The sequence below is a fragment of the Pyrgilauda ruficollis genome, unplaced genomic scaffold, assembly GCF_017590135.1.
Source record: "Pyrgilauda ruficollis isolate IOZ18807 unplaced genomic scaffold, ASM1759013v1 scaffold34, whole genome shotgun sequence".
NCBI lineage: Eukaryota > Metazoa > Chordata > Aves > Passeriformes > Passeridae > Pyrgilauda > Pyrgilauda ruficollis.
Genome location: NW_024524822.1, coordinates 2,287,210 through 2,311,973, shown reverse-complemented (window position 1 = coordinate 2,311,973; position 24,764 = coordinate 2,287,210). Strand labels below are relative to the sequence as shown.

At 51.6% G+C, this 24,764-nt stretch overlaps 1 protein-coding gene across 1 annotated transcript in view; it reads right to left on the bottom strand.

Annotated features, from left to right (window-relative positions):
• The window catches only part of LOC121357670 (collagen alpha-1(I) chain-like), an 83,014-nt gene extending 58,284 nt beyond the window's left edge, over nucleotides 1–24,730 (bottom strand). Inside the window, exon 1 of the mRNA XM_041475195.1 lies at nucleotides 24,649–24,730. Coding sequence (XP_041331129.1) covers nucleotides 24,649–24,730 — 82 coding nt within the window. The remainder of the gene's footprint in view (nucleotides 1–24,648) is intronic.
• Nucleotides 24,731–24,764: the final 34 nt, after the last annotated feature.

The window sequence follows — 24,764 nt, the reverse complement described above, 5'->3', positions numbered from 1 at the left end:
AGAAATCCCACCTGGAATTTCCTGTGCCCTTGGCCTCGTGCCCCCAGCCCCATCACACAGCCTGCACCCAGCACAGAGCTGCCAAATTCCCAATCAGTTCTGCTTAGACAAACTCATGGGTTTAGGGGAGATTTGAGGTCAGAGAAGCAAACCGAGGGGATTTAACAACAAACCCTGCGGTGAGCAGGACCCCAGTGCTGGTGATGGGAGATCCAGAAACCCCTCAGGGAGCAGGATTTCACATTTCAACTTGGCTTTCCTGCCAGCCTGCAGAGAAAACCTGGAAAATATCACTGTGTGGTGATCTGTGGGCCCAAAAGCAGAGGGCAAATTTGACAAAGGTGGGTGCACCCAGCCCTGCCCTTCCCTGAGCTGGCACTGGGGAAAGAGCTTGGGGCCAAAAGGCAGGGGACGTGCAGGGGACACAGGGCTGGGTGTGAGCTGCCCAGGACAGCTCCTGTGCCGTGCCAGCGGGCACACAGCCAGTGCCCAGCCATGCCTGGGCTCCTGGGCACAGTGTGCTGCCTGCCCAGCAGTGATGGGAGCTCAGGGGAGCTTGTGGGACACTCCAGGTCCCAAGGGCTGGCAGGAAAAGGCAACTCCTGCCCAATCCTCTCAGGAGTGTGGGGTTTGTTCCAGGGCTGTCCCCACTGCAGCTCTGTGTGAGCCCATCCCAACTCAGGACACCCTCCCTTCAGCCAGGACAACTGTCCCTTTAAATGGCCACAGGTCAGTGCAGGGTTGATTTTACCTAAAATGCAGCCACTTCATGCTGCAATCTCCACTTTGGGGACAATGACACTCCCTGAGGAGGACCAAGGCCCTGTGCTGAGGGACAGGGGACAGACAGACACTGCTCCAGACAGGGGACAGACAGATGGCTCCTGGACGGCTCCTGTGGCAAAGCAGCAGCAGAGAAGCAGTGGAAGGCCCTTTGGAGCTTCAGAGCCTTCAGGAACGTTGTGCTCAAACACTGGAGAAGGGCTGGGCTGGACACAGACAAGGCAAGAGCAGCTTCACTCCAGGGCTGGTCACAGCTGGAGGGACCAGGGCAAATGTGGTGTAAAAGAAGCCTCAGGTACACTCCAGGGAGAAATGGGGGAGCTGGACCTGCCTGAGCTGAGCTTTGCACCTACAGGTGCCTCCCCAGCTCCTGTCACTCCAGTGTGACCAATTCTCACCCCAAACTAGCAGCAGTGAACTTCATTAAGGCAGAGTTTTGACTGCAGGGCAGCGCAGCCCCCAGCGCCTCACAGGGACCCAGTTCTGCTTCCTTGGCTTCAGGAGCTGCTGTTCCAAGGGCCTGGTATTAAAATTCTGCACCTGGGTCAGTGTCTGGAGGTTGCATTTGGCTCCTGGGCATCATTTTCCCTGAGGGATGGGCAGGAACAGAGCAGCAGTGAGAGGAGGAGGCAGCAGAACCTCATCCCAGCTGTGCTGGGGTAAGTGTGTGTTCCATTAACATCTGTCAGAGCTGGGGCAGTTCTCCTCTGTGCATTGGGCAGTTTTTTCTTTCTCTCTCCCACAGCCAATCCTCCCTCCAGGAGATCTCTGCTGTCCATGGCCACTGAGTGTCCCTGCATGGCTGATCAAATTCCAGCATCCCATGGGGAGATGCTCCGCCCAGGGCAGGAGCCAAGCATTCCTACCTGGATACAATCTGAGCCTGGAACAGCACAGCAGCCTTTGCCCACTGCATTCCCAGAGGAGCAGCTTTCTCCTGCCCTGCATTCCCAGAGGGAGAGCAGGCCCATCTCCAGCAGCCCTGGAGCTTCAGAGGAAAACTCCAGCCTTGTGCAGGATCCCTGCTCCAGCAGAACCACAGCTGGCACTGCAGGAGGGCTGAGCCCCCCTGGGATGGGACTGTGCCACCACCCTGACACACAGGGGGTCAGGGCTATTCTGGCTCTGGCAGTGGATTTTTGTTGTTGATGTTTATACTACTGCATTTGTATTTTTTTAAATTTTCCTAGTAAAGAACTGTTATTCCTATTCCCATATCTTCACCTGAGAGCCTCTTAATTTCAAAATTATAATAATTCAGAGGGAGGGGGTTTACATTTTCCATTTCAGGGGAGGCTCCTGCCTTCCCTGGCAGACACCTGGCTGTTCAAACCCAGGCACCAGCACAGCCTGGGGCAGAGCAGGGCAGCAGCACCAGCCCCGGCCTTCCCCTCCTGCTCCCTTCAACACAGCTCCCAAGAATAAAAAAATAAACTAAAAATGAGTGTTCCCCAGCCTAACAAGCTGCCATTTCACAGCCAAGCAGAGCTCAGATTTTCACCCCAGGCAAAACATGTGCACATTTGTGATTCACTCCACGCCGGCGGCTGCCAGGTTTCTGTACAAACTATTGAATTGTTGCGGTTTCAACCTTGACTCAACTCCCAAATGCTCCTCCAGGCTCCTCTGACAGAGCTCATCACCTCCCACCTCTCCCCCACCACTGGTATTTTTACACCCAAATTATCTCTGGGTGCCTGGGAGCCTTCAGATCCCTGAGGAACTGCTCCAAGCCAGGAGCTGCTTCTTCCCCAGGTGTGGGAGTCACTGAGAGCCCCAACCAAAAGATTTCCTCTTGTAAACTCCTTTCACCAGCTTGGGTCGAGCCCACAAAGCTGGAACCAGAGCTCAGGAGGCAAATAAACATAAAGCAGGATTTTATTCATGTGCAAAGAAGCTGCCAAAGCCCAAAAATGGAGCTGGAGGCATCACTTTGCCAAGCCCCAGGAGGGGCTGAACCCTCTGGAGCTCCCTGGGCAGATCCTGGGAGGCTCCACAGCTGGAAACTTGGGTGAGGATGAGCATGGATGGGGCTGAAGAAGCTTCCAGCAACTTCCAGTGTGGATGAGATCCCACAGAGGACACGCTCAGCAGGAGAGCATGGGACAACCTTTATGCAAAATCCCCTTGCTGGATGTGGACTCCTACATCTCTTTTTCCTCTCCAGGGTTCAAAATCCTCGTGTTCCCCCTGAAAAACTTCCTATCCAAGGCCTGGCTCATGGCCATTCCTGTATTTTCTGCTTCAAAGGCTGCATCAGAGCATCCCACCAGCAATAATGCTTTCCCAGCTCAAACCAATATTCCTTTCTCTCTATTTCTTCACTAACCTAAAGAATTTCCCAGAGTTTTGGGGTTTTTTTGGTTTTGTTTTTTTTTTTAATGCAGTAGAACCCAGAGGAAAATCTATTTTTTCCCCCCAAAACTGCAGTTTTTGAGGATTATTATCACAAGTGAAGCTGAGAAGGGCCCAGGTCAGACAGGCTCCCTCATCCTGCTGCCTCTGCAGGGAATTGGGTGGATTTGGGGAGAGCCCCAGGCAGAGCTGACAAGCCTTGTTTGAACAGCAGAGATGTCTCTGCCTTGCAAAAAAAATATATATAAAATCTGCTCTTCATTCCTCCCTCTGCCTTTGAGCAGGGGAAAACATTTGTTAGTGATTCATCACTTCCCTGAGCAGCCCAGACTGAGGAAAGGATGGATTTGGGATGTGGGGGAGCTCTCAGGGTTAAAGGGAATTGCTGGAGAGAAATCATGTGTCAAACAGAACACTTTCCCTATATTAGAGTAAAAAAAAAAAGGAAAGTGAGTCAGTTTGAGTCAGCCCAGAAATGAAAGGTTTCACCTCTGTGGATGAACTGCCTCATTCTTGTTTTCTTTTATTCAGTGCAACTTCACTTTAATTAACTGAAACTGTTTGAAAGTGAAAATTCAGTGTTATTTTTAACCCCTGGAAATGACAGGACATTTCCTCCCTCCCCCAGTAAACCACGTTGGGTTTTTTGATTTTTTTTTTTTCTTTTCACAAACCCCAGGAAACCCAACAGTTTTAACAGGCTGAAGTTTCACTCCCTGATTGGAAATTTTCCACCTGATCAGACCCAGTTTCACCAGCCCTGCTTCAGCCTCCACCAAGTCCACTGAGCTCCAGATTCCTGAGCTCACCCTCCCTCAATTCCCTGCTCCTTTACCTGGAAGCAGCCAGCCTGAGGAACACCCCCAAGCAGAGAATTCCTCTATTTTCTCTAATTCCTCTGTATTCTTCTATTTTCTCTAATTCCTCTATATTCTTTTATTTTCTCTAATTCTTCTATATTCTTTTATTTTCTCTAATTCCTCTATATTCTTCTATTCCACATCTTCTGTTCCAGTGCCTCAGAATCTTCTGGATTCTCTCATGTCTGACAATGCAGCCAACATTTTGCTGCATCTCCATTCCACCTCATGTTCAAGCCACCTCCAGAACAAAAAGCTTTGGAGCAGTGAAGAGGACCCCTGGAATTCCCACCTTTATGGACACACACAGGTTGGAAAACATCAGGACATCACCTATAACCCACCCTGGAATGCTTAAAAAGAAGAAAAAACCTAAATCCAGGAATTCGCCATCCTGACTGGAAAAGAAGGATTTCCTAAACTAAAACAGTATTTCACATTGTCCCCCCACAGTGCCAGGAATTATTTTTTAAGCCATATCCTGTATCCAGTGAGAGAAATCCTGCTCCTGGTGGAAGGTTTCAAGGTTTCTCTTTCCAAGACAATAAAACATTCCCAGCTGGTGAAAAGCACTCCTGGGCACCTGGCTTTGCCTCTCAGTGCCAGGAAGGGAGAGAGCCATGCCATGGAGATCAGGGGGTTTTCCGTGGATCCTGGGTGTCCCAAAGGCTCTGTGAGCTGCCCAGCCTTGGATGCCACCCTGGGCATCCCTGGCAGCGCTGTCCAAAGGCTCCTGGAGCTCTGGATCCCTCCCTTGTTCCTCTGAGCCCTCTCTAACAACTCAATGTCATTTTTTACATTATGGTGCCCAAACTGCCCCAGCTGTTCCCTGGCTCCTGTCCCTGGTCAGGAGGGAAAAGCTGCTGGATCAGGGCTGGGCAGGGCAATCTGCTGCAGCCATCAGCTCTGGCACAGCCTGGAGGAGCTGCAGGGGAGGTGACCTCCAGGGCTCCCCAGCATCCCTGTGGGACCAGCAAACAAACAGGGGACCTGCCCATCCCTGTGGGACCAGCTCCAGGGAGAACCAGTGGCAATATGTAGGATCCACAGCTTGGAAAGGCACCCCCTATTTCCTAACCTTGGGCTCCACCATTCTTCCCACCAGGAACGTGCCAAGGAAGCCCAGCTGTGCCCAGGACAGGTGTGAGGTGCAGGCACAAGCATCAGAGCAGGTGACAGCAGTGACTTTGCAGCGAGCATAGCCCCAAGGAAGGAGAGGGTGGAAGACTGAGATCCCACTGGATATAAATCCCCAAAATCCCTCTGCACCTCTCACTTGGGAGCTCTTGGATGTGGACAAGCCCCTGCTGCTGCACAGCTCAGCTCCTCAGAGAAGGAGAGACCTTCTCTCCTTCTCCTTTTTGAGAAAAATATCCCTAAAATATCCCAAAAATCTCTCTAAGAAATGAACCACTCTACAAAGCTCCCCGAGAGCCTGCAGTGCTGCAGACGCCACGGGATGGCTGCTCCTGCTCCACACCTGCATTTCCTGAGGGCACAAACCCTCACTTTCCTGTCCAGCTCCAGCAATTCCTGCAGGATTTATCCAGCCAGCAGCGAGCAGGGCTCCTCCAAACCCACCGGGCTGGGTTTGTTTTGCAGTCATCAGATTAAATGTCCTGGAGATTGCAGCAGCAGCTCTCCTGCTGGGCTGGAGCAGTGTTCCAGCCTTCCCAGCACACTCCAGTGCTCTGGGAGCAGCAGGACCACGTGAAGGAATGGCTTTGCTGCTTTTTTCCTGGTTTGGAAGTGAAGCAAACAAAGAAAAGTAATGTGAAAAGTGGAGCTGGCTTGAACTGCTCTGCCGTTCCCATCAAACCTGCAGTAAAAGAAAGACTCCAAGGGATCAGCTCAGCTCTAAATATTGAATTAATTCACTGTAAAATCTGACAGAACAAGGTTGAATCACACACCTGCAAAGCCATGGGGCTGTTCCTCTCTGCCACAGCCAGGCACTGCTGCAGGATGTGGGCAGGCTCAAACACCTCTGCCCCATAAATTATTTGATTCCTGCATTTCAAGAGCCTGCCCAGCCCTCCTGAGTCCAACCATCCCCCAGCTCTGCCAAGGCCACCACTGACCATGTCCCCAGGTGCCACAGGGCTTCTAAATCCCTCCAGGGATGGGACTCCACCACTGCCCTGGGCAGCCTGGGCTTGAGAACCCTTCCCCTGAAGGAATTTTTCCTCATTTCCAATCTGAACCTGCCCTAGTGCAACCTGACACTGTTTCCTCTTGTCCTAGAAAGACCAAGGAGCAGTTTCTTTTCTAGGGAAATGTTGCAGTAAGGTAGAAAAATGATAAAGAAAGGGTTCAGAAAATCAAGCCTGCTCTGCTAAAATCAGTGGCTGGCCTTGTCACTGTGCTTATTCCCATGTGAAAGCAATCCTGGTGTGAGCAGTTCATTAGCATAACAATCTATTCCTGGGTAAAAAACAACTTGCACCTGTATAAACTGGTTTTATACTGTCAGATAGAAAAATGGAAACCATCTCTCACAAACAACTTTTCCTGCACATACACCCCGAGGGTTTGAGTGACCAATTAGTACAGAATAACAACTTGTTACTGACCAATAAAGTAATTGGCAAGAAAGCTCCTGACCAATGGGAGTCACACACAAGGTCTGTAAAACTGTATAAAAAGGAGTTCTGTGAATAAAGAATGGGCTTCTTCCAACATGAAAAAAAAAAATGGAGTCTGTGTGATTTATTCCCACAGGGAAAACCACAGGGAAGGAAATGAGGTTTCCAGTCCTGGGTGAGGACCGGGGAGCCCCTTGTGATGGTGTTTGGCAGCAAAAGTTCTGGACTGGCTGTCCGGTGAGGTGGTGGAGTCCCCATCCCTGGGTGTGTTTAACAAAGCCTGGATGTGGCACTGGGTGCCAGGGTTTAGTTGAGGGGTTGGGGCTGGGTTGGACTCGATGGTCTTGAAGGTCTCTTCCAACCCAGTGATTCTGTGAATCCTGTGAAACTGTGGATCACAAACCCCAGCTGGGGTGTGGGGGATCCTGAGGAGCTGCAGGGGAGGTTTTGCTCTGCCCCACTGCAGAAGGAGCTCCAACCATGAGGAATTCAGGTTTTAAACACATCAGCCATCAGTGATCTCCTGGTTCCTGCCCCCTGCTCAGAGCCAGGAGGGTGGGATGTCTTGGAGACGACAGCTGTTGATGGGAAGGCTTCAGAAAAATCCACCTGCTCTCCTCCAGGCTTAACCCACTTCTAGATGGGACCTGAGCAAAATCCACTCACTTATCCTAGCAGAGAAACATCCATCTCCATGCTGGGGTCATTCCTGGCAGCCAGCTCTCTGCTATGGGCAGAGCTGTAAAGCAGCAGCAAATGTGGAACCATGGAATTGTTCAGGCTGGAAAAGCCACCGAGCCCAGCTGTTCCACAGCACTGCCAAGGCCACCACTGACCCAGGTCCCCAAGTGACAGGGAAAACCACAGGGAAGGAAATGAGATTTCCAGTCCTGGGTGAGGACCGGGGAGCCCCTTGTGATGGTGTTTGGCAGCAAAAGTTCTGGACTGGCTGTCCGGTGAGGTGGTGGAGTCCCCATCCCTGGGTGTGTTTAACAAAGCCTGGATGTGGCACTGGGTGCCAGGGTTTAGTTGAGGGGTTGGGGCTGGGTTGGACTCGATGGTCTTGAAGGTCTCTTCCAACCCAGTGATTCTGTGAATCCTGTGAAACTGTGGATCACAAACCCCAGCTGGGGTGTGGGGGATCCTGAGGAGCTGCAGGGGAGGTTTTGCTCTGCCCCACTGCAGAAGGAGCTCCAACCATGAGGAATTCAGGTTTTAAACACATCAGCCATCAGTGATCTCCTGGTTCCTGCCCCCTGCTCAGAGCCAGGAGGGTGGGATGTCTTGGTGATGACAGGTGTTGATGGGAAAGCTTCAGAAAAATCCACCCACTCTCCTCCAGGCTTAACCCACTTCTAGATGGGACCTGAGCAAAATCCACTCATTTATCCAAGCAGGATAAAAACATCCATCTCCATGCTGGGGTCATTCCTGGCAGCCAGCTCTCTGCTATGGGCAGAGCTGTAAAGCAGCAGCAAATGTGGAACCATGGAATTGTTCAGGCTGGAAAAGCCACCGAGCCCAGCTGTTCCACAGCACTGCCAAGGCCACCACTGACCCAGGTCCCCAAGTGCCACATCCAGGGATGGGGACTCCAAACCTCCCTGGGTAGCCCCTCCACCTGTTTTCCATGGGGAAATTCCTCCTGGTGCCCACCCTGAGCCTGCCCTGGCCCAGCCTGAGCCGTTCCCTCTCCTCCTGTCCCTGTTCCCTGGAGCAGAGCCCGACCCCCCGGCTGTCCCCTCCTGTCAGGAGCTGTGCAGAGCCACAAGGTCCCCCCTGAGCCTCCTTTGCTCCAGGCTGAGCCCCTTTCCAGCTCCCTCAGCCTCTCCTGGGGCTCCAGCCCCTTCCCTTCCTTGAGAAGCAGCAATTCCTGGCTGCCTGGAGCCCCCTTGGAGCAGGCAGAAGGGGGTGAGGACAGTCCCACACCAGCCAGGCTCTCGCTGCTTTATCAGCCCATTTATCTCGGCTACTTCCAGCCCTATTCTGTTTCCAATCAGCATCCCCAACCCGCTCAGGCCTGTGGGAATTCCAGTAAAAGCCTGGAAGGAGTAGAAAAATGAAACAAAAACACATTCAGGGAGATTCAATGGGAAAAGGCAACTAACTGTGTGCTGTGGAAAGGAGCAGGGTTCATGTTCTCACATCGGCTGGGTGCAGAGCTGGGGGGCTGAGCCTGGGGAAGGGACACCCCACAGCCAGGTTTGGGAATTGTTCCCAGCTCAGGGAGCTGTGTGTGCCCCACAGCCAGGTTTGGGTGCAGGAATTGTTCCCCTGTCAGGGAGCTCTGTGTGCCCCACAGCCAGATGCAGGAATTGTTCCCCTGTCAGGGAGCTCTGTGTGTGCCCCACAGCCAGGTTTGGGAATTGTTCTCCTGCTCAGGGAGCTCTGTGTGAGCTCCCCACAGCCAGGTTTGGGAATTGTTCTCCTGTCAGGGAGCTCTGTGTGTGCCCCACAGCCAGGTTTGGGAATTGGATGCAGGAATTGTTCCCCTGTCAGGGAGCTCTGTGTGTGCCCTCAGGTGCTGCCCTGCCCAGGGCTCGTCCACAGGTCACAGCAGCTCTGTCCCCACTCCTGAGGCACAGCCACAGCCAGGAGGGAGCCCAGGGCCAGTAAAGGGTCCCAGGTGGGGAGGAAATGTTAATTTGGATTGTCAGCAGCTCCTTGGAAATCAGCTGGGCACAGGTGAGGGGAGCAGCCCCACGTGTCCCACGGCCTTCAGAGAGCAGGGGTGGAAGGATAAATAAATAAAAAAAAAAACAGCATCAGGGAAGGCAGAGCAGTAAGGGAGGGGATTGTTCCCTTCTCATGAGACCCCATCTAGCACAGGGCATCCCCCCTGGGGTCCCCAGCACAGGGAGGAGCTGGAGCTGCTGGAGAGATCCAGAGGAGGCCACAGAGATGCTCCAGGGCTGGAGCCAGGCTGGGAGAGCTGGGGGTGCTCACCTGGAGAGGAGAAGGCTCCAGGGAGAGCTCAGAGCCCCTGCCAGGGCCTAAAGGGGCTCCAGGAGAGCTGCAGAGGGACTGGGGACAAGGGATGGAGGGACAGGACACAGGGAATGGCTCCCACTGCCAGAGGGCAGGGATGGATGGGATATTGGGAATTAGGAATTGTTCCCTGGGAGGGTGGGCAGGCCCTGGCACAGGGTGCCCAGAGCAGCTGTGGCTGCCCCTGGATCCCTGGCAGTGCCCAAGGCCAGGCTGGACAGGGCTGGGAGCAGCCTGGGACAGTGGGAGGTGTCCCTGCTATGGCAGGGGTGGCACTGGATGGGATTTAAGTTCCCTTCCCACCCAAATCTTTTCAGGATTCCCTGAAAATCCTTCCTTGGGTCAACATTGATCCAATCCCTACCCAGTTGCAGCAGAGCCATGTTCACAACCTGCTTCTGCAAGGGGGAAAATAAACACAGCAAATTAAAACCAACAGCACAGGAGTTGCTTTAATTAGCAGCAGGAGGTCACCCCAGGGTGAATTCCCAGCTGTGCCCTCTCCCTGTCCTGCTGTTCACACACCTTGCTGTGGAGGAGAAACCAGAAGTGCTGGGGAGGAGATTTAATTTAGGATTTTCTCCAACATGGGCAGGATCCTCTGGACTGGAAATCCAAGCCCAGTTCAGGATAAGAACCATGGAGCCCTCAGAGTGGGCCCAGGGCCTTGGTGCTGCTTTTGGGAGCACTCCCCGCTTGCTGATGCACACAAAGACTTAATGCTCCAGCTGCTGGGCTCATTAACAGCCCTAAACCTCTCGTTAATTAAACTTCCTGAGCCTCACAGCCGTGGAGAAAATCATGGGAAACCTGACTGCTCATGGTTCAAGCACAAAAACTGGACACAAAAAGTTCAGAGGCAATTTTTTATTATTTTTTCTTTTAAAACTTCTTTTTTTGTTTGTTTTTTTTTTTTTTTTGGGGGGGGGTAGGGATCTTTACAGTTTTTTTTTTTTGTGGGGGAGTTGTTTTGGGGGTTTTTTGTTGGGTTTTTAAATTTTTTTTTTCTTTTTGTTGTTTGGATTTTTTTTGTTTTCATTTTTTTGTTTGGTTGATTTTTTGTGGTTTTTTTGTGGGGTTTTTTTGTGGGTTTTTTGTTTATTTTTGGGGATTGTTTTGTTTATTTGTGGGGACTTTTTTTGTTGTTGTTCTTTTGTTTGGTTGGTTGGTTTTGGGGGATTTTTTAAGCCAGGAGCTTATGATCCCATCTGGAAAAATCATCCAGCCCCTCTCCATGCTCGGGAGGATGCCAGTGTCCATCCACCACACCCCAGCGCTGGTGAAAGCTTCCATCTCCTCATTCATTCCAAGACCAGGCTGTGGCCATGCCCAGACCCCCTCCCTGGCTGCAGCACCACGCTCAGGCCAGGTGGGCAGTTCACAGCTGCAGTGCCCCATCCTCATCACCTTCCTCCCCAGAGACACCTCCAGGGGGGCTCTGGGCAGGGAACAGCCCCAGGGAGACCCTTCCCAGCTCCCAGGAGCTGCTGAGCTTGTGATCCATCCTCCCCTGCCCTCTGTGCCACCCCTGCCCCTGGCCATGCCAAACATCTCAGGGACCTCTTGGCTCTCTGGATGGAGGAATCCTCCCTGACACCCAGGGTCACCCCTGGTGAACAGGAGGGAACAGGAGGGAACAGGAGGGAACAGGAGGAAAAGGAGGACAAGGCTGTTTTCTGTTTTCCCCTTCCTGCACGGTTTTAAGAAGACCATGCCATGAGTCCTCCTGATTGTCTGCAGCCCAGCCCAGGGAACATCCCAGGGGCTGCAGGCATCAGGGAGGGATTCACCAGAACCAGAACAGCTCCCCTTCCAAATATTCCCCAAAAAAGCACTCCAGGAAGCCAGGAGCACACAGGAGCCAAGAGGGGATCAGGCTGGAGCCATCCTGGATCACTCCTCACCCTGTGACACTCCAACTTCCAGCACAGCCCCCAAACCCTCCTGCTGGAGGAACCTTTTCCCCAGCAATTGAAGGAGCGATGCTGGGGCCACCCCTGTCCTTGGGGGCTCCCTTTGAGGGGTGTCCCCACCACCACACCGGGGCTGGAGAGGGAGCACACCCCAAAAAGGAGCCTGGGAGGCTCTGGGCAGCACGTGCCTGCCAGATGCTCCCCGTCGTGCAGCAGGGGAGGGGGGACAGCCGGGGGTCAGGGTCACCAGCGGTGCCTGCCTGGGCTCCTGGAGCAGGGGCCGTGCAGGGGGAGAGGCAGCCGGGAGGAAATACCAGCCTGGGGGAGGAAAAGCCATCCCGGGTGGATTCCCGGTCACGTTTGCACATGTCTGGCTCAGGAGAGGCAGGAAGCTGCAAGGGATGGGGGTCCCTGGGCTGGAAGGAGGAGGCAGAGCAGCCCCACACGCTGGGACAGCCTGGGATGCTCCTTCCTGCATCCCTGCCATGCCCTGGGGAGCTGCTTTGGACTCAGCCTCCTCCCCCCTGCTCCTTCCCTTCTTTGTCAGGGTGAAATGCTGCACTGGGAGCTGCAATTCCCACAAACTGGATAAATGTGGAGCCGTCTCCGTGCCCTGGGAGCTCCTGGAGTGTGTCAGCCCTGCCTGCTTTGCCCATTCTGGTATCACTTGGCTCCTTGCCCTCGACAGGGGGGAGCTGCAGCCTCTGACGTAACCCCAGACCCTTCTCCCCAAGGCTTGAGACCAAGTTAAACAAAACCAGACTCTGCAAATCTCAGGAACAAGAGCCCAGACACAAAGGAACAGTATTGTATTCACTGGGAATGCCCCGACAAAGGCAGGAATGATGAATCTGACTCTGTGTTCTCAGAAGGCTAATTTATTATTTTATGATACTATATTATATTAAAGAATACTATACTAACTATACTAAAGAATACAGAAAGGATACTTACAGAAGGCTAAAAAGATAATAATGAAAACTGGTGACTCTCTCCAGAGTCCTGACACAGCTTGGCCCTGACTGGCCAAAGAGTGAAAACAACTCACAGCAGAGCCCAATGAAACAATCAGCTGTGGGTAAACAATCTGCAAACACATTCCACATGAGCACAACACAGGAGAAGCAAATGAGAGAAGAATTGTTTTCCTTTTCTCTGAGGTTTCTCAGCTTCCCAGGAGAAAAATCCTGAGCAAAAAAAAATTTTCAGAAAATGTAAATGCCACAGAACAGCTCTGGAATTGCCACTCCTGTCCCAACATGTTGGAACCCTGGCTGCTGAGAATTTTAAACTTTCTGTACTGATAGGTACTGGTTCTTAAAAGAACACTACATTTGGCTTGAGGCTGTAGAGAAAACTTCTAAAATTGAATGACAGAACTAAGATATAGGTGTGTAGTTTAAATAGAAGTGTGTAATAGCACACAGTAGAAACCTTAGAGTTTAAAGTTTTAGAATATAGTAATATATATAAGGTAAAATGGAGATTTCAGAGTAGTAACTACTCTTTCTTCTTTATTCTCTTCTTTATAAGCTTAGGTGGTATTGTGTAATTAGATAAAAAGTCTACATTGTGAGGTATGAGTGGTTGGTTATTAAGTCAAAAGTAAAAATAATTTAAGTATCATTTCTTAATTAGACAGTTTATCCTTAAAAGACTTCATAGAGATATACAGCTCTATTTTCTAGTTTGCAAGTGAAGTGCTGTAGAACTCACAACTTGTGAGACTATAACATAGATAAGAACTAATAAACATTTGAGTCTGAACAAGAAATACTGTTTTAAACATTTAATCCTGACCCACAGGCAAACAGTGGAGCCAGGCTCAGGTCTCTGGATCAGGATGGAGCTGCCCAGAGCAGCTGCACCATCTCCAGAAGTCTCTTCCAAGGTGAATTATGCCCTGAAAATGTCTCTAAAACACCTCCTACCCCTCCTGTCACTGCACAAACACACTTGCGATGTCCCAGTAGCCATAAACTGGAATTTTTAGCAGCCCAGCTCTTCCAGAGACCAGCAAGAGCTACACCAGTAACACCAGTTAGTGCTGCTGGAGCACCATCACACCACAACTACCTGGTCCATTTAGGACAGAAAAATACAAAATCTGGATCACTAAATGACAACAACCACAAATACGACATCTAAGCACTGCCTCCTACAGCTGCACCAGCGAGGCACAGCATTTTTCCTGCTTTAGTTTCCTTTTGGGTCCCTTTTTCTCAATCAGCACTCAAAAAATGGTGACAGAGTGGTCACTGAGTGTGGGATTGCTGTAATTCATGCAGGAAAAAGCCCCACTGAGATCTGGCCCAGAGCAGCTGTGGCTGCCCCTGGATCCCTGGCAGTGCCCAAGGCCAGGCTGGATGGGGTTGGAGCAGCCTGGGACAGTGGGAGGTGTCCCTGCCATGGCAGGGGTGGCACTGGATGGGATTTAAGGTCCCTTTTACTTTTTTCACCCAAACTCCACATGCAGAGTGTGACCCTCTGGTTTTCTCTCTTTCTCCCTCTTCTCTGCAGCTCACTTTAACTCCACACTCCTCAAAATGTCACCAGCTGAGCCAAGGGGGACCACGTGGCACGATGGCACCACGTCCTGTCTCCTGACATGAGTCCCACCCCATCTTTCATTTGCCATCCTCAAAATTGAAACATCCAAAACCATCCAAGAGCTCCAGGAATGAAAGGAAAAAAAAAAAAAAAAAAAAAAAAAAAAAAAAAAAAAAAAAAAAAAAAAAAAAAAAAGAAAGAAAGAAAAAGAAAAAAGAAATAAAAAAGCACAGGAGTTGATTAAAAATCTGCTCACACAAAAGTCGCTGCCAGAAACTGAGATCTGACTTCACAACTCCTCTGCATCTCTAACGACCTTTTAATAGCTCTCATTACAGAACATCTCCCTCAGCCCTGCCAGAACAGAGCCCAGCGTTTGCACAGGCAAAGCCCAGCTGTTTCATTGATCCATTCCAGCACTTCAAACAAGGATTAACAGCGCAGCTCTGCCAAAGGAAAGGTTCCACTCCTGGGTGCTGCTGCCTGCCTGGGATGGCAGCTCGTTTAACCTGCCTCTTTCATCAAGCATTTCCCACTCCCTGCGGGAGCTGCCGTGGAAAATGTGGCTTTGAAATGAAGGTTCAGCAGCAGGGGAGCAGAGAAAGTAATAAATAACATGTATCTCTTGCACTGTGAGCAGAAATTACCTGGCTCGTGTACTCCTAATCTTCAGTATAAACACATTTCATCGTTTAGAGAGGAAATCAGAGAATGATGGAATGGTTTGGGTTGGAAGGAAACTTAAAGCTCATCCCATTCCACCCCAGCCATGGCAGGGACACCTCCCACTGTCCCAGGTGCTCCCAGCCCTGTCCAGCCTGGCCTTGGGCACTGCCAGGGATCCAGGGGCAGCCACAGCTGCTCTGGGCACCCTGTGCCAGGGCCTGCCCACCCTCACAGGGAACAATTCCTAATTCCCAATATCCCATCCAGCCCTGCCCTCTGGCAGTGGGAGCCATTCCCTGTGTCCTGTCCCTCCATCCCTTGTCCCCAGTCCCTCTCCAGCTCTCCTGGAGCCCCTTCAGGCCCTGCAAGGGGCTCTGAGCTCTCCCTGGAGCCTTCTCCTCTCCAGGTGAGCACCCCCAGCTCTCTCACACCCCAAACCCCTCAGTTCTGGGTCCCACAGGGTGCTGTGCACATGAAGAACATCCCAATAAATGCTCCTCACCCCACAACTCTCTGGTCTCCATGCCTGGAATTTCTTCTACTCCCTCCTTGGATTTGGGGACCCTTCAGGGACAGATCTCATCCCTGCCCCTGCTGGGAGCTGCCCCAAGGAATTCACCAGGAATCCTGGAACTGGAGGGCACAAACCTGGCCCTGCCAGGGCTGCCAGGGAGGGGACGCTGGCAGGATCCCAGCCCTGCTTCCAAACACGTCTGGCAGGTTCAGAAAGGGAAAAGAGAGGAGCTGGTGGAAGGAAATCCCTGCCTGGCTGCATTTCCCAGCTCAGAGCTCCTGCAGAAGGAGGGGAGACGTCTGTCCTGCCCCGTGCCCTGCTGACAGACTGCAGCCACGGGCAGAGGAGCAGCACAGGCACCTGTGGTAGTTTTTGGGGTTTTTGTTGAAGAAAGGAAATTGATGAATTTGATTTTATGTTTTTAGAAGGTTAATTTATTACAGCTGGATGAATTTGGGACTGGACAGCCTTCAGGTGTCTCTGCAACCCATCACCCACCTCCTCCTCCCATTCCTCCCAGCCCTGATGGAAATATTTTATGTCTTATCCAAAGGCACCAGCTGCAGGACACATCCATCTTCTGGAGTGAGGAGGTGGAGCTGGGATGGGGATAGGAGGATAATCAGATTCCAACAAATAAAAGTTAATTACCTTTCTGCACCTTCCTTAAGAAAATAAAAACTGTTGTTTGAATGATTTTATAAGATCACAAATAATTCTTTAAAAATTACTTCATTCACATTCTGGTAAAGGCAACAAAAATCAAGTGTTTTTTTCCTGGGCTAACTCTGTTTGACCTGTGCCCAGCCCCTGGAATTTCCCTGCAGCAAGCTCAGATGAAACCCCCAAGGCACACCAGGCACGATGGCAGCACCTCCCATCCTCAGTGCATCCCTCACCACGAGCAGAGCTCCCAAAAGAACGTAAATCCAGCTTATGGGGCTCCTTAGAGCAGGAAAAGCTCCATGGACACCCAGAGACCCCCAGCACCCTGGGAATGGGCAATATCCCACGGGAAGGTGCTCCAGCCTCACCCCAGGACTCCACGCTTGGAGCAGCATATCTAAAAAAATATTTTCTTTTTTTGTGACAGGAAGGTTCCCATGCCATTGGGTGACAATGCCTGGGCTCTGGGAAAAGCAGCCCCATGAAGTGCCCAGAGTGGGCTGAGGAGCTGTGAGGGCTGAATGAGCCATGTGAGGTTTGCCCTTCCCTTCCCTTCCCTTCCCTCTTTCCATCCCTCATCCCTTTTTTTTTCCCTACTCCCTTTTTATCCTTTTCCCTTTTTTTCCCCTACTCCCTTTTCTTTTCCTTTTTTTTTTTTTTTTTCATTTTCCCTTTTTTGTTTCCATTGATGTGTTCCTCGTCACTGTTCAGGGGGATCAGGTATTATATTTAAATGGGATATTGGGCAGGAATTGTTCCCTGGCAGGGTGGGCAGGCCCTGGCACAGGCCAGAGCAGCTGTGGCTGCCCCTGCATCCCTGGAATGTCCAAGGCCAGGCTGGACAGGGCTGGGAGTGATCTGGGATGGTGACACAGGATAATTTTCTAACTTTAGTAAGAGCAAAGATCACTGGAAGAGCCTCGCAGGGATGTGGTGCATTCCCCAGCACTGGAGGTTTTCAGGCACAGCTGGATGGGGTTGGACCCTCCCCTCTTGGTTCCCTTCCCAGAGATCTCCTGTGGTTCCTTCCAGGCCATTCTGGGACTGGATGGGGCTCAGGCTGCTGCAGCCGCCCTGAGAGCCACCGTGTCCCCTCGGGTGTCCTTGTCCCCTCCCAGCACTGCTGCCCCCAGCAGGGACAGGGGAAAGAGGGAAGAACCCAGGGAAAGGAGTCACAGCCAGTCCTGGGATCCTTCCCATGGGGCCGCTGGGCAGCAAAGCCGGGGGAGACGGGTTTGTGCATGGAGGGGCTGCTGTGTCCCTCTGTCCTGCCGTGTCCCTCTGTCCTACCATGTCCCTGTGTCCTACCGTGTCCCTCTGTCCTGCTGTGTCCCTCTGTCCTGCCGTGTCCCCCCGACCTGCCATGTCCCTCTGTCCCAACACATCCTTCTCTCACCATGTTCCTTCATCCCTCCATCTCCCTCTGTCCCTCCATGTCCCTGTGTCCTGTTGTGTCCTGCTATCCTGCTGTGTCCCTCTGTCCTATTGTGTCCCTCCATCCCAACACATCCTTCTGTCCTGCCATGTCCCTCCATCCCTCCATGTCCCTCTGTCCCTCCATCCCTCCACGTCCCTCTGTCCTGCCATGTCCCACCGTCCCTCCACGTCCCTCTGTGCTGCCGTGTCCCTCCACGTCCCTCTGTCCCTCCATGTCCCTCCATCCCGTCCCCCTGCCCTGGCCCCGGTCCCCGCAGCCACGCGCCGTGTCCCCGTTGTCCCCAGCAGCCCCGGGATCAGCGCTGTGACCTGAGGTGCCCTCTCACCCCGCGGGAATCACACTGCCGGCAGCGCCGGCAATTAGCGCCGCACTAATTGCCCTCATTGTGGCACAGGAACGCCCCGTCAGGGTTGAGGTGCGCTAAACAGAAGCTGGGTTTTGTCATTTTGTTGCTCTCTTGAGTTCCCGCAGTGGCAAAGGCACGGGAGGAGGGCGCTTAAGTCCCGGGGAGTTTTTTTTTCCCCTTAATTGATGACCCCAGGAGAGCGAAGCTTTCCAGCCCAGCGCTCCTGGCGGGTGAGCGAGGGCCGCGCACAGTGCGGGAGCAGCGGGGACACGGAGCCCCTGTGCCCCAGCGGCGGCCACGAGGCCGTGCCCTCCGAGTGTCCCCAAGGGCCCCCGAGCTGCCGCACCCCGCAGAGCCTCTCGGTGATGGCAGGGAAGGGGACACAGCCAGCCTGGGCAGCTGGGAGTCACGTACCCGCTCTCTGGAAAAATCCCTTCACCCAGGAGTTTTTTCATGGGAAGCTGAGATGCCTCAGAGAAAATAAGAATGATAAAGAAAAATCTGTGACACTCTCTTTGGAGTCTGACACAGCTTGACTGTGACTGGTCATGAAGTAAAAACAATTCACGTGTCGGATAAACAATCTCTATACCACATTTTAAAGCAGCAAATTGTTTTCTTTTTTTTCTCTGAGGCTTCTCAGCTTCCTAAAACAAGAAAATCCTAAACAAAGAGATTTTTCCAGAAAATATAATAGTGACAGGCACCCAGAGTGAGGAGCCAGGGAGCTGCAGCCCTGCTCTGTGCCAGCCCAGTGTGTTCCTCCCCAGGAATCCCACCCTGCTCTCGGTCATTGCACATTTGTGGAGAGGAGGGGAGAGCACTCAGCACTGCTCAGTCCTTGATCAGCCCCAGCCAGAGATTCCCAGAGTCCCAGGAAGGTTTGGGAGGAATCCTTAGGATTATTTACCTTAAATAACACAATCCTACCCATAAATCAACCAAAAACCAATATCTAAATAATTTAACCAATATCATTTAACTAAATGCTAGTTAATTTATTTAATTTAATATTAGTTTAACATTTTAAATTTAATACTAGATTAGCATTTAATTAAATTTTAGTTATATACCATTTATTTAACTTATTCAAATCCAAAAAAACCATTCTCAACCTATTTAATCAATTTACCAATACCACTCCAAATATCTCCCCAAATCGTTCACAATTTATTATCAATCCCACTAAAAAATAAAATATCTAAACCAAATTTCTCTCTGAAACACCATATAAACCTCAAAATTAAAAATCCTTAACTCAATAGAAACAAATTTTTACATAATATTTAATTTTCCTAAATGAAAACAAAATAAAATTACAAGTATCACTGCAAATCACATTTTATACAAAAATACAACATCTTAATACAATTTTACCTCAGTCTTACACACCACACCCAAGGAACCTTAAGGATCACCCAGTTCCAAGTGTGTCACCTCTGCAGTGACATCGGGCATCTCACAACCAGACCTCTCCCCATCCCAAAAAATGAAAATATCAGGGATGCTGAGGGGTTTCTCCCATTGAAACCCTCCAGAGGAGCCGGTGTGGAGGATCCCAGCCCTTCCCTGAGCTGCCCCCGGCTCCCTCTGTTCTCTCCAGGCTCTCCAGCTGCGAGCATCAGCTGCATCCTCCCCCAGCTCCCCAGCAGGAGGAGGAGAGCCTGCTAGGAGAGATGTGGGACTCCAAGTGGCTCTTCAAAATGCTGCTTATTGTATATAAAATGCTGTTTATTGTATACAAAATGCTGTTTATTGTATATTACAGCTCTTCAAAATGCTGTTTGTTGTATTTTACAGCAGCCATGGGTTATGGGTGATAGAGCCACACCTAAAGCTGCCAGCTCCAGCTGTAGGCAAGCCTAAAGACCCTTTAGTTTTGGTTAAATTGCATTATATCCTTTTCTTTGCTGAGCATCTTAATACCTAAAAAGCAATCAATACCTTTACTATTGCCATCCCTTCCAACTTGGCAGATTCTGTGATTCTGTGGCTGATTCTCTGATTCTCTGATTCATTCTGTGATTCTGTGATTGATTCTGTGATCTTGTGATTGATTCTGTGACTCTGTGGTTGATTCTCTGATTGATTCTGTGATTCTCTGATTGATTCTGTGATTGTTTCTGTGATTCTGTGACTCTGTGGTTGATTCTGTAATTGATTCTGTGATTCTGAGATTGATTCTGTGACTCCATGACTCTGTGGTTGATTCTGTGATTGATTCTCTGATTCTGATTGATTTTGTGATTGATTCTGTGATTCTGTGGTTCTGTGATTGATTCTGTGATTCCATGATTGATTTTCTGACCCTGATAGATTTTGTGATTGATGGGGTTCTGTGATCCTCCCTCACTCCCAGCAGAGCTGAGCCCTGACCCTGCACCCAGAGGGCCCATCCCAGCACCCAAGAAGCACTGATATCCCCCAGTTTTCCCTCCCAGACAAGCCCCAGACACCCAAACCCCCTGAGGAGCGATGGATCCCACACTCTGCAGTGTCCAGGGAACGGCCCCTCCTCGGAGCTGAGCTGTAAAACCATTCCCAGCTCCTGCCAGGGCACCAGCGCCACAATTCCTGGCCCACACAGGCAGTGCCAGCCCCGGGCTGGCTGTGAGAGCCCTGCCATGTGTATATAAACACAGAAATGTATATATAGCACACCCTGAACGTCCACAAAGAGCTCCAGCTGCCTCAGCCAGCAAGGCACCGACGTTACGTCACCCCACGGCCAGGACCTCAACCAGGAGCAGATGGCTGCTCCTCCTGCAAGGAATTAGGAGCTTTTTGGGAGCCTGCCCAGAGGAAGGAGGTGTGGGCAACCACTCTGAGCTGCTTCTCACACCAAACTCTGTGTCTGCCCCTGGAATCTTCCACCTAAGCCCAGCCTGGCTCAGTTTGGGCCTGACACTGGGAGCTACCAGGGCTTGGACAAGGTTTAGGTGTGACACAGCCCAGACTGTCCATCTTCCCCTGGGAATGATGTTTGTACCTTCCAGCTCAGCTCCTGGGGAGCTGATCTGATCCCAAGGCTGCAGGATGATCTGTAACACTTCTCTGGAAAATCTTCCCCTAAAGAACAGCACTTGAAACCCTTCCCCAGCACCCCAGAGTTTAAATGGAATAATATGGAATTATTCCCATCTACTAAGGTGCAGAAAATACAGGTGAAAGCAGCTCTGGCATCTTTCTGTGCTCTGTGCACAGGAGACTCGGGCTGTGAGTGCCAGAGCCAGCTCAGAGCTGGGCCTGGAGCTGGAGGGAAAGAGGCTTTAGGAAATGAGGCTTGTGGAGAAGTTTCAGGTTTTTAATTTGGTCCAATCTGGAGGGATCTCGTGGGGATGCAGCCAAAACACCAGCTCTTCACTCCAGCTTCCAGGAACACCAAAATACTCTGAAGACAGGGATTCTGGGAACAGCTGGGAAGTTTGGGCTGGAAGTTTTCAAATAATCCAGCAAGAGACAGACTTAAAACAGAGAGAGGCTTTTCAATCCAAACAGCTTCAGCTGGGCAAAGTTAAACAGAGCAAAAAGCACCACGCCAGCAGCTGGATCTGGCAGCCCAGGATGGACATGCACCCACCCCTCAGTGTCCCTGCACCCCACATCCCATCCCTCAGGACTTTGCCATAAGTGTTTTGTCTCCTGTCACCTTGGGAAGGAGGCAGTGACAGCTGGGACAGCAGGAAAACATCCCCCCTGTGCCACATCCCAAATGCAGGGCAGGCCCTGGCTCAGCACCTGCTCCTCCAGAGAAGGAAAATCATCCTTTGGGGGGTTACTACCAAGAGTGCTTTGGACAGCTGGCACCAATGTCACTGCCACCTGAAACAACAACTGTTCACTTTCAAAGACACTTGTAAAAACCCACCATCGTCTCCCAAGCTCTTCCCACACTATCAGATCCCGATTTTTTCCTCAAATTAAGATTAATAAATTCTATTATAGCATCTTTCTGGTTTGCAACAGGGATTTGAGACTTCAGGATAACTAGTAGGGCAGTAGCTGTTCTTGTTCCCTGTGTCCAAGGGAACTGGGGCCATTTCCAGGCTGGAATTCCCAAAGCAGCCAGAGGCACCTGGGTGTACCAAGGTCAGTGCAAGCAGGGTACAACCACACAACCCCAAGGCTCAAGAGAAGGAATTTGAGGGAAAGCAGAACTCACCTCCTTCCTATTCCCAGATAAAAGGATTTTAGGGAAAAGGCTCTTTCATCCAGCAGAAAACGCTGGAAAATGATGCTCAGCAAACGCAGAGTTCACATAAGGGAGTCCTTCAAATGGATCTGAAGCACAAACCCAGGCAGGTTTTTAACTCCTCCGTCAGGAGCACAAAGAGGAGCCCACAAAGGAGCTCAGGGATAAAAGCTGGGTTGTAAAAATATCCTGGTGGGCTCTGTCTGGGCTTCCCAGAACTCCTGAGCCCCCGGGGTTTGGTTTTTCATGCCCTGCCCTCCCAGGGGCAGAGCCTCAGGGGAAGGGTCCCAGCTGCCCTCTGTGCTGGGGGCACAGGCAGTGACCCCTGTGTTTATTCCACTTTAAATGCACAATTTAGGGTCTTGTCAAGGGGAAAAAAATTGGTAATTCCATATAATTGCCTAATTAAGGATGTCATGACACTCCATAGAATAGAGAGTCAAACGAAACAAAGAGTATAAATCTGGGATTTCTGGATTTTTAAGAAGCTGGACTTGGAACCAGTTAAGATTATCAGCATTAGGCCCAGACATAAACATTATTTAATAAAAATATATACATTTATATGTAAAAATATATATAAAACACAAGCAACTGTACATAGACAGCACTGACACAACACAGTATTTATAGAATATATATATATATATAAATATATTCTTATATATTAATTTTTATATAATTTATATATACTGTTCCTTATTTTCATCAGGTTCAATGATTCATTTACCAAGTGCACATTTCCATGTGCACATTCCCAAAAGACCCCAGATTTGAGGATCTTGCACAATGCTGGATCTGACATTCTGGAGTCTCAGGCCTCCAGCAGGATAATTTCCTGAAAACCTGCTTTTCCCCAAAACCTCAAGCAAGAAATGCCATCTGCAGAAGCCAAGCCCTGCATTTTTGGATACACCCCTTAATTAAGCAGATTTTAATTGGATGACTCCAGCTTTAATTAATGGCAAATTGTTTGTGCGCTTTCCTTTTTGGATCTCATTCCCAGACGGGATTTTCTGGGTTGATTTGGGGGAGTTTTGTGTTTTGCTGGATGGGATCTTGGGCAGGAATTGTTCCCTGGCAGGGTGGGCAGGCCCTGGCACAGGGTGCCCAGAGCAGCTGTGGCTGCCCCTGGATCCCTGGCAGTGCCCAAGGCCAGGCTGGACAGGGCTGGGAGCAGCCTGGGACAGTGGGACGTGTCCCTGCCATAGCATACTGGATGGGCTTTAAGGCCCTTTCCAACCCAAACCATTCCAGGTTTCTATGAAACCACAAAGAATAGATGCAAGTTCTATATCTGCTCTCTTAAAAGTCATCCTCTGCACCACTCCCAGCGCCTGGTGCTCCAGCTGACACTCAGAGTTCATGGGATGGATTTGATCCAATTCTGAAGGACATGGATGAGATGTGGTCATGGGGGACAGAACACCAAGAACACCAACAGCTTCCTGCCCTACCCAGAGAACCAGGAGCAACAAATCACCCTGTCCTGACTGAGCTGGAGGGAGGAAAGAACACAGGGATCTTTATTTCCTAAGAAATGACCAATTTCCTTCCAACCCTAAGGTGTCACAGCTGCCATGTGCTGTGCCCTCTTCTCTGCCACTGCTGGAGCCAAGGGGACACAGAACCTCACAAGGTCTCACAGGTCTGAACAACAAGTCCCAGCTCCATGTGAGCTGCTCTCCTCTGGCACTCTCTCCACACTTCAGTGATTCCCCACCTGCCTCAGGATCAGCACCCAGGGCACCCAGCCAGGCACAGCAGAACCACGGGTCACTGCTCCAGCTCCTGAAGCCAAGCCCAGCTCCAGGGCAGGAAGTCCAGCCAAGCCCAGCAGCCTGCTGCCCCTCACTCCCATCCTGCTCCTCGAGGGTGTTTGCTGGAGCTGTGCCACCACACAGGCCTTGCCTGGAGCAGAACTGCTCCATCAGCAGGGACTGGCTGGGAACAAGAGCCTCAAGCCCAAAGAAGTGTCTTGGTTTAGGCCAGAGCCCAGGAAAACTCCACGTTTGGAGGACTGCACCATGCACCAGTCAGATCTACAATAAAACCTGAAACCCTCCTGAGCTCAGACCTTCCCCAGCCCGGGCAGCAGTGACCAAAGGGCAGAGCCTCACAGCTGGATGATGCTCAGCCAGAGGTGAGGGTGGACAGCCCTGGCACAGGCCAGGCTGGACAGGGCTTGGAGTAGCCTGGGACAGTGGAAGGTGTCCCTGCCCACACAGGGGGAGGACCAAGTTGAGCTTTAAGGTCCCTTCCAACCCAAACCAGTTTAGAATTCCATGATTCTATGATGTGAGACATCCAAGAAGCCACACATAAATCCCAGCACACCCGGCTGCTCTGTCCCGCAGGAAGAGGGACCCCTCCAGGCACCTCTGTGACACAGGGACCCCGCAAAAGCTCCGTCCCTGCCCGCCCCCAGCGCCCCCAGCAGCTCACTGGGGGGGGACGGGGGACGGGGGGACGGGGACGACGCCCCTCGCCGTGGGCAGAGACTTTTTGCCCCATAACGTTTTTGGGTGCCCCGTGGCCGGGACCCCGGGGCACCTGGGGGGTCCCCTTCACCCCCATCGCCAGGAGCCGCCGCCGCATCCCCGCAGACCCCCGGGGGTCCCGGCCGAGCCCCGCTCCCCTTTCCCCGCTCGCCCCTCGCGGTGCCGGGCTCCCAGCGCATCCCCGTGGGGACCGCCCGCATCCCTGCCCGGGATGTCCCCGCCGCCCGCCAGCCCCGCCGAGCCCCCCGGGACCCCCCGGGACCCCCCGGGACCCCCGGCCGCCGGTCCTACCTGAGTCCAGCCCGGAGCCCGGCTCGGGCGCCGCCGGGCACAGGGACAGGGCGCAGAGCAGCGCCAGCGCCCCGCCGCGCATCGTGCCCGGAGCCGGCCCCGCCGCATCCCGCCCG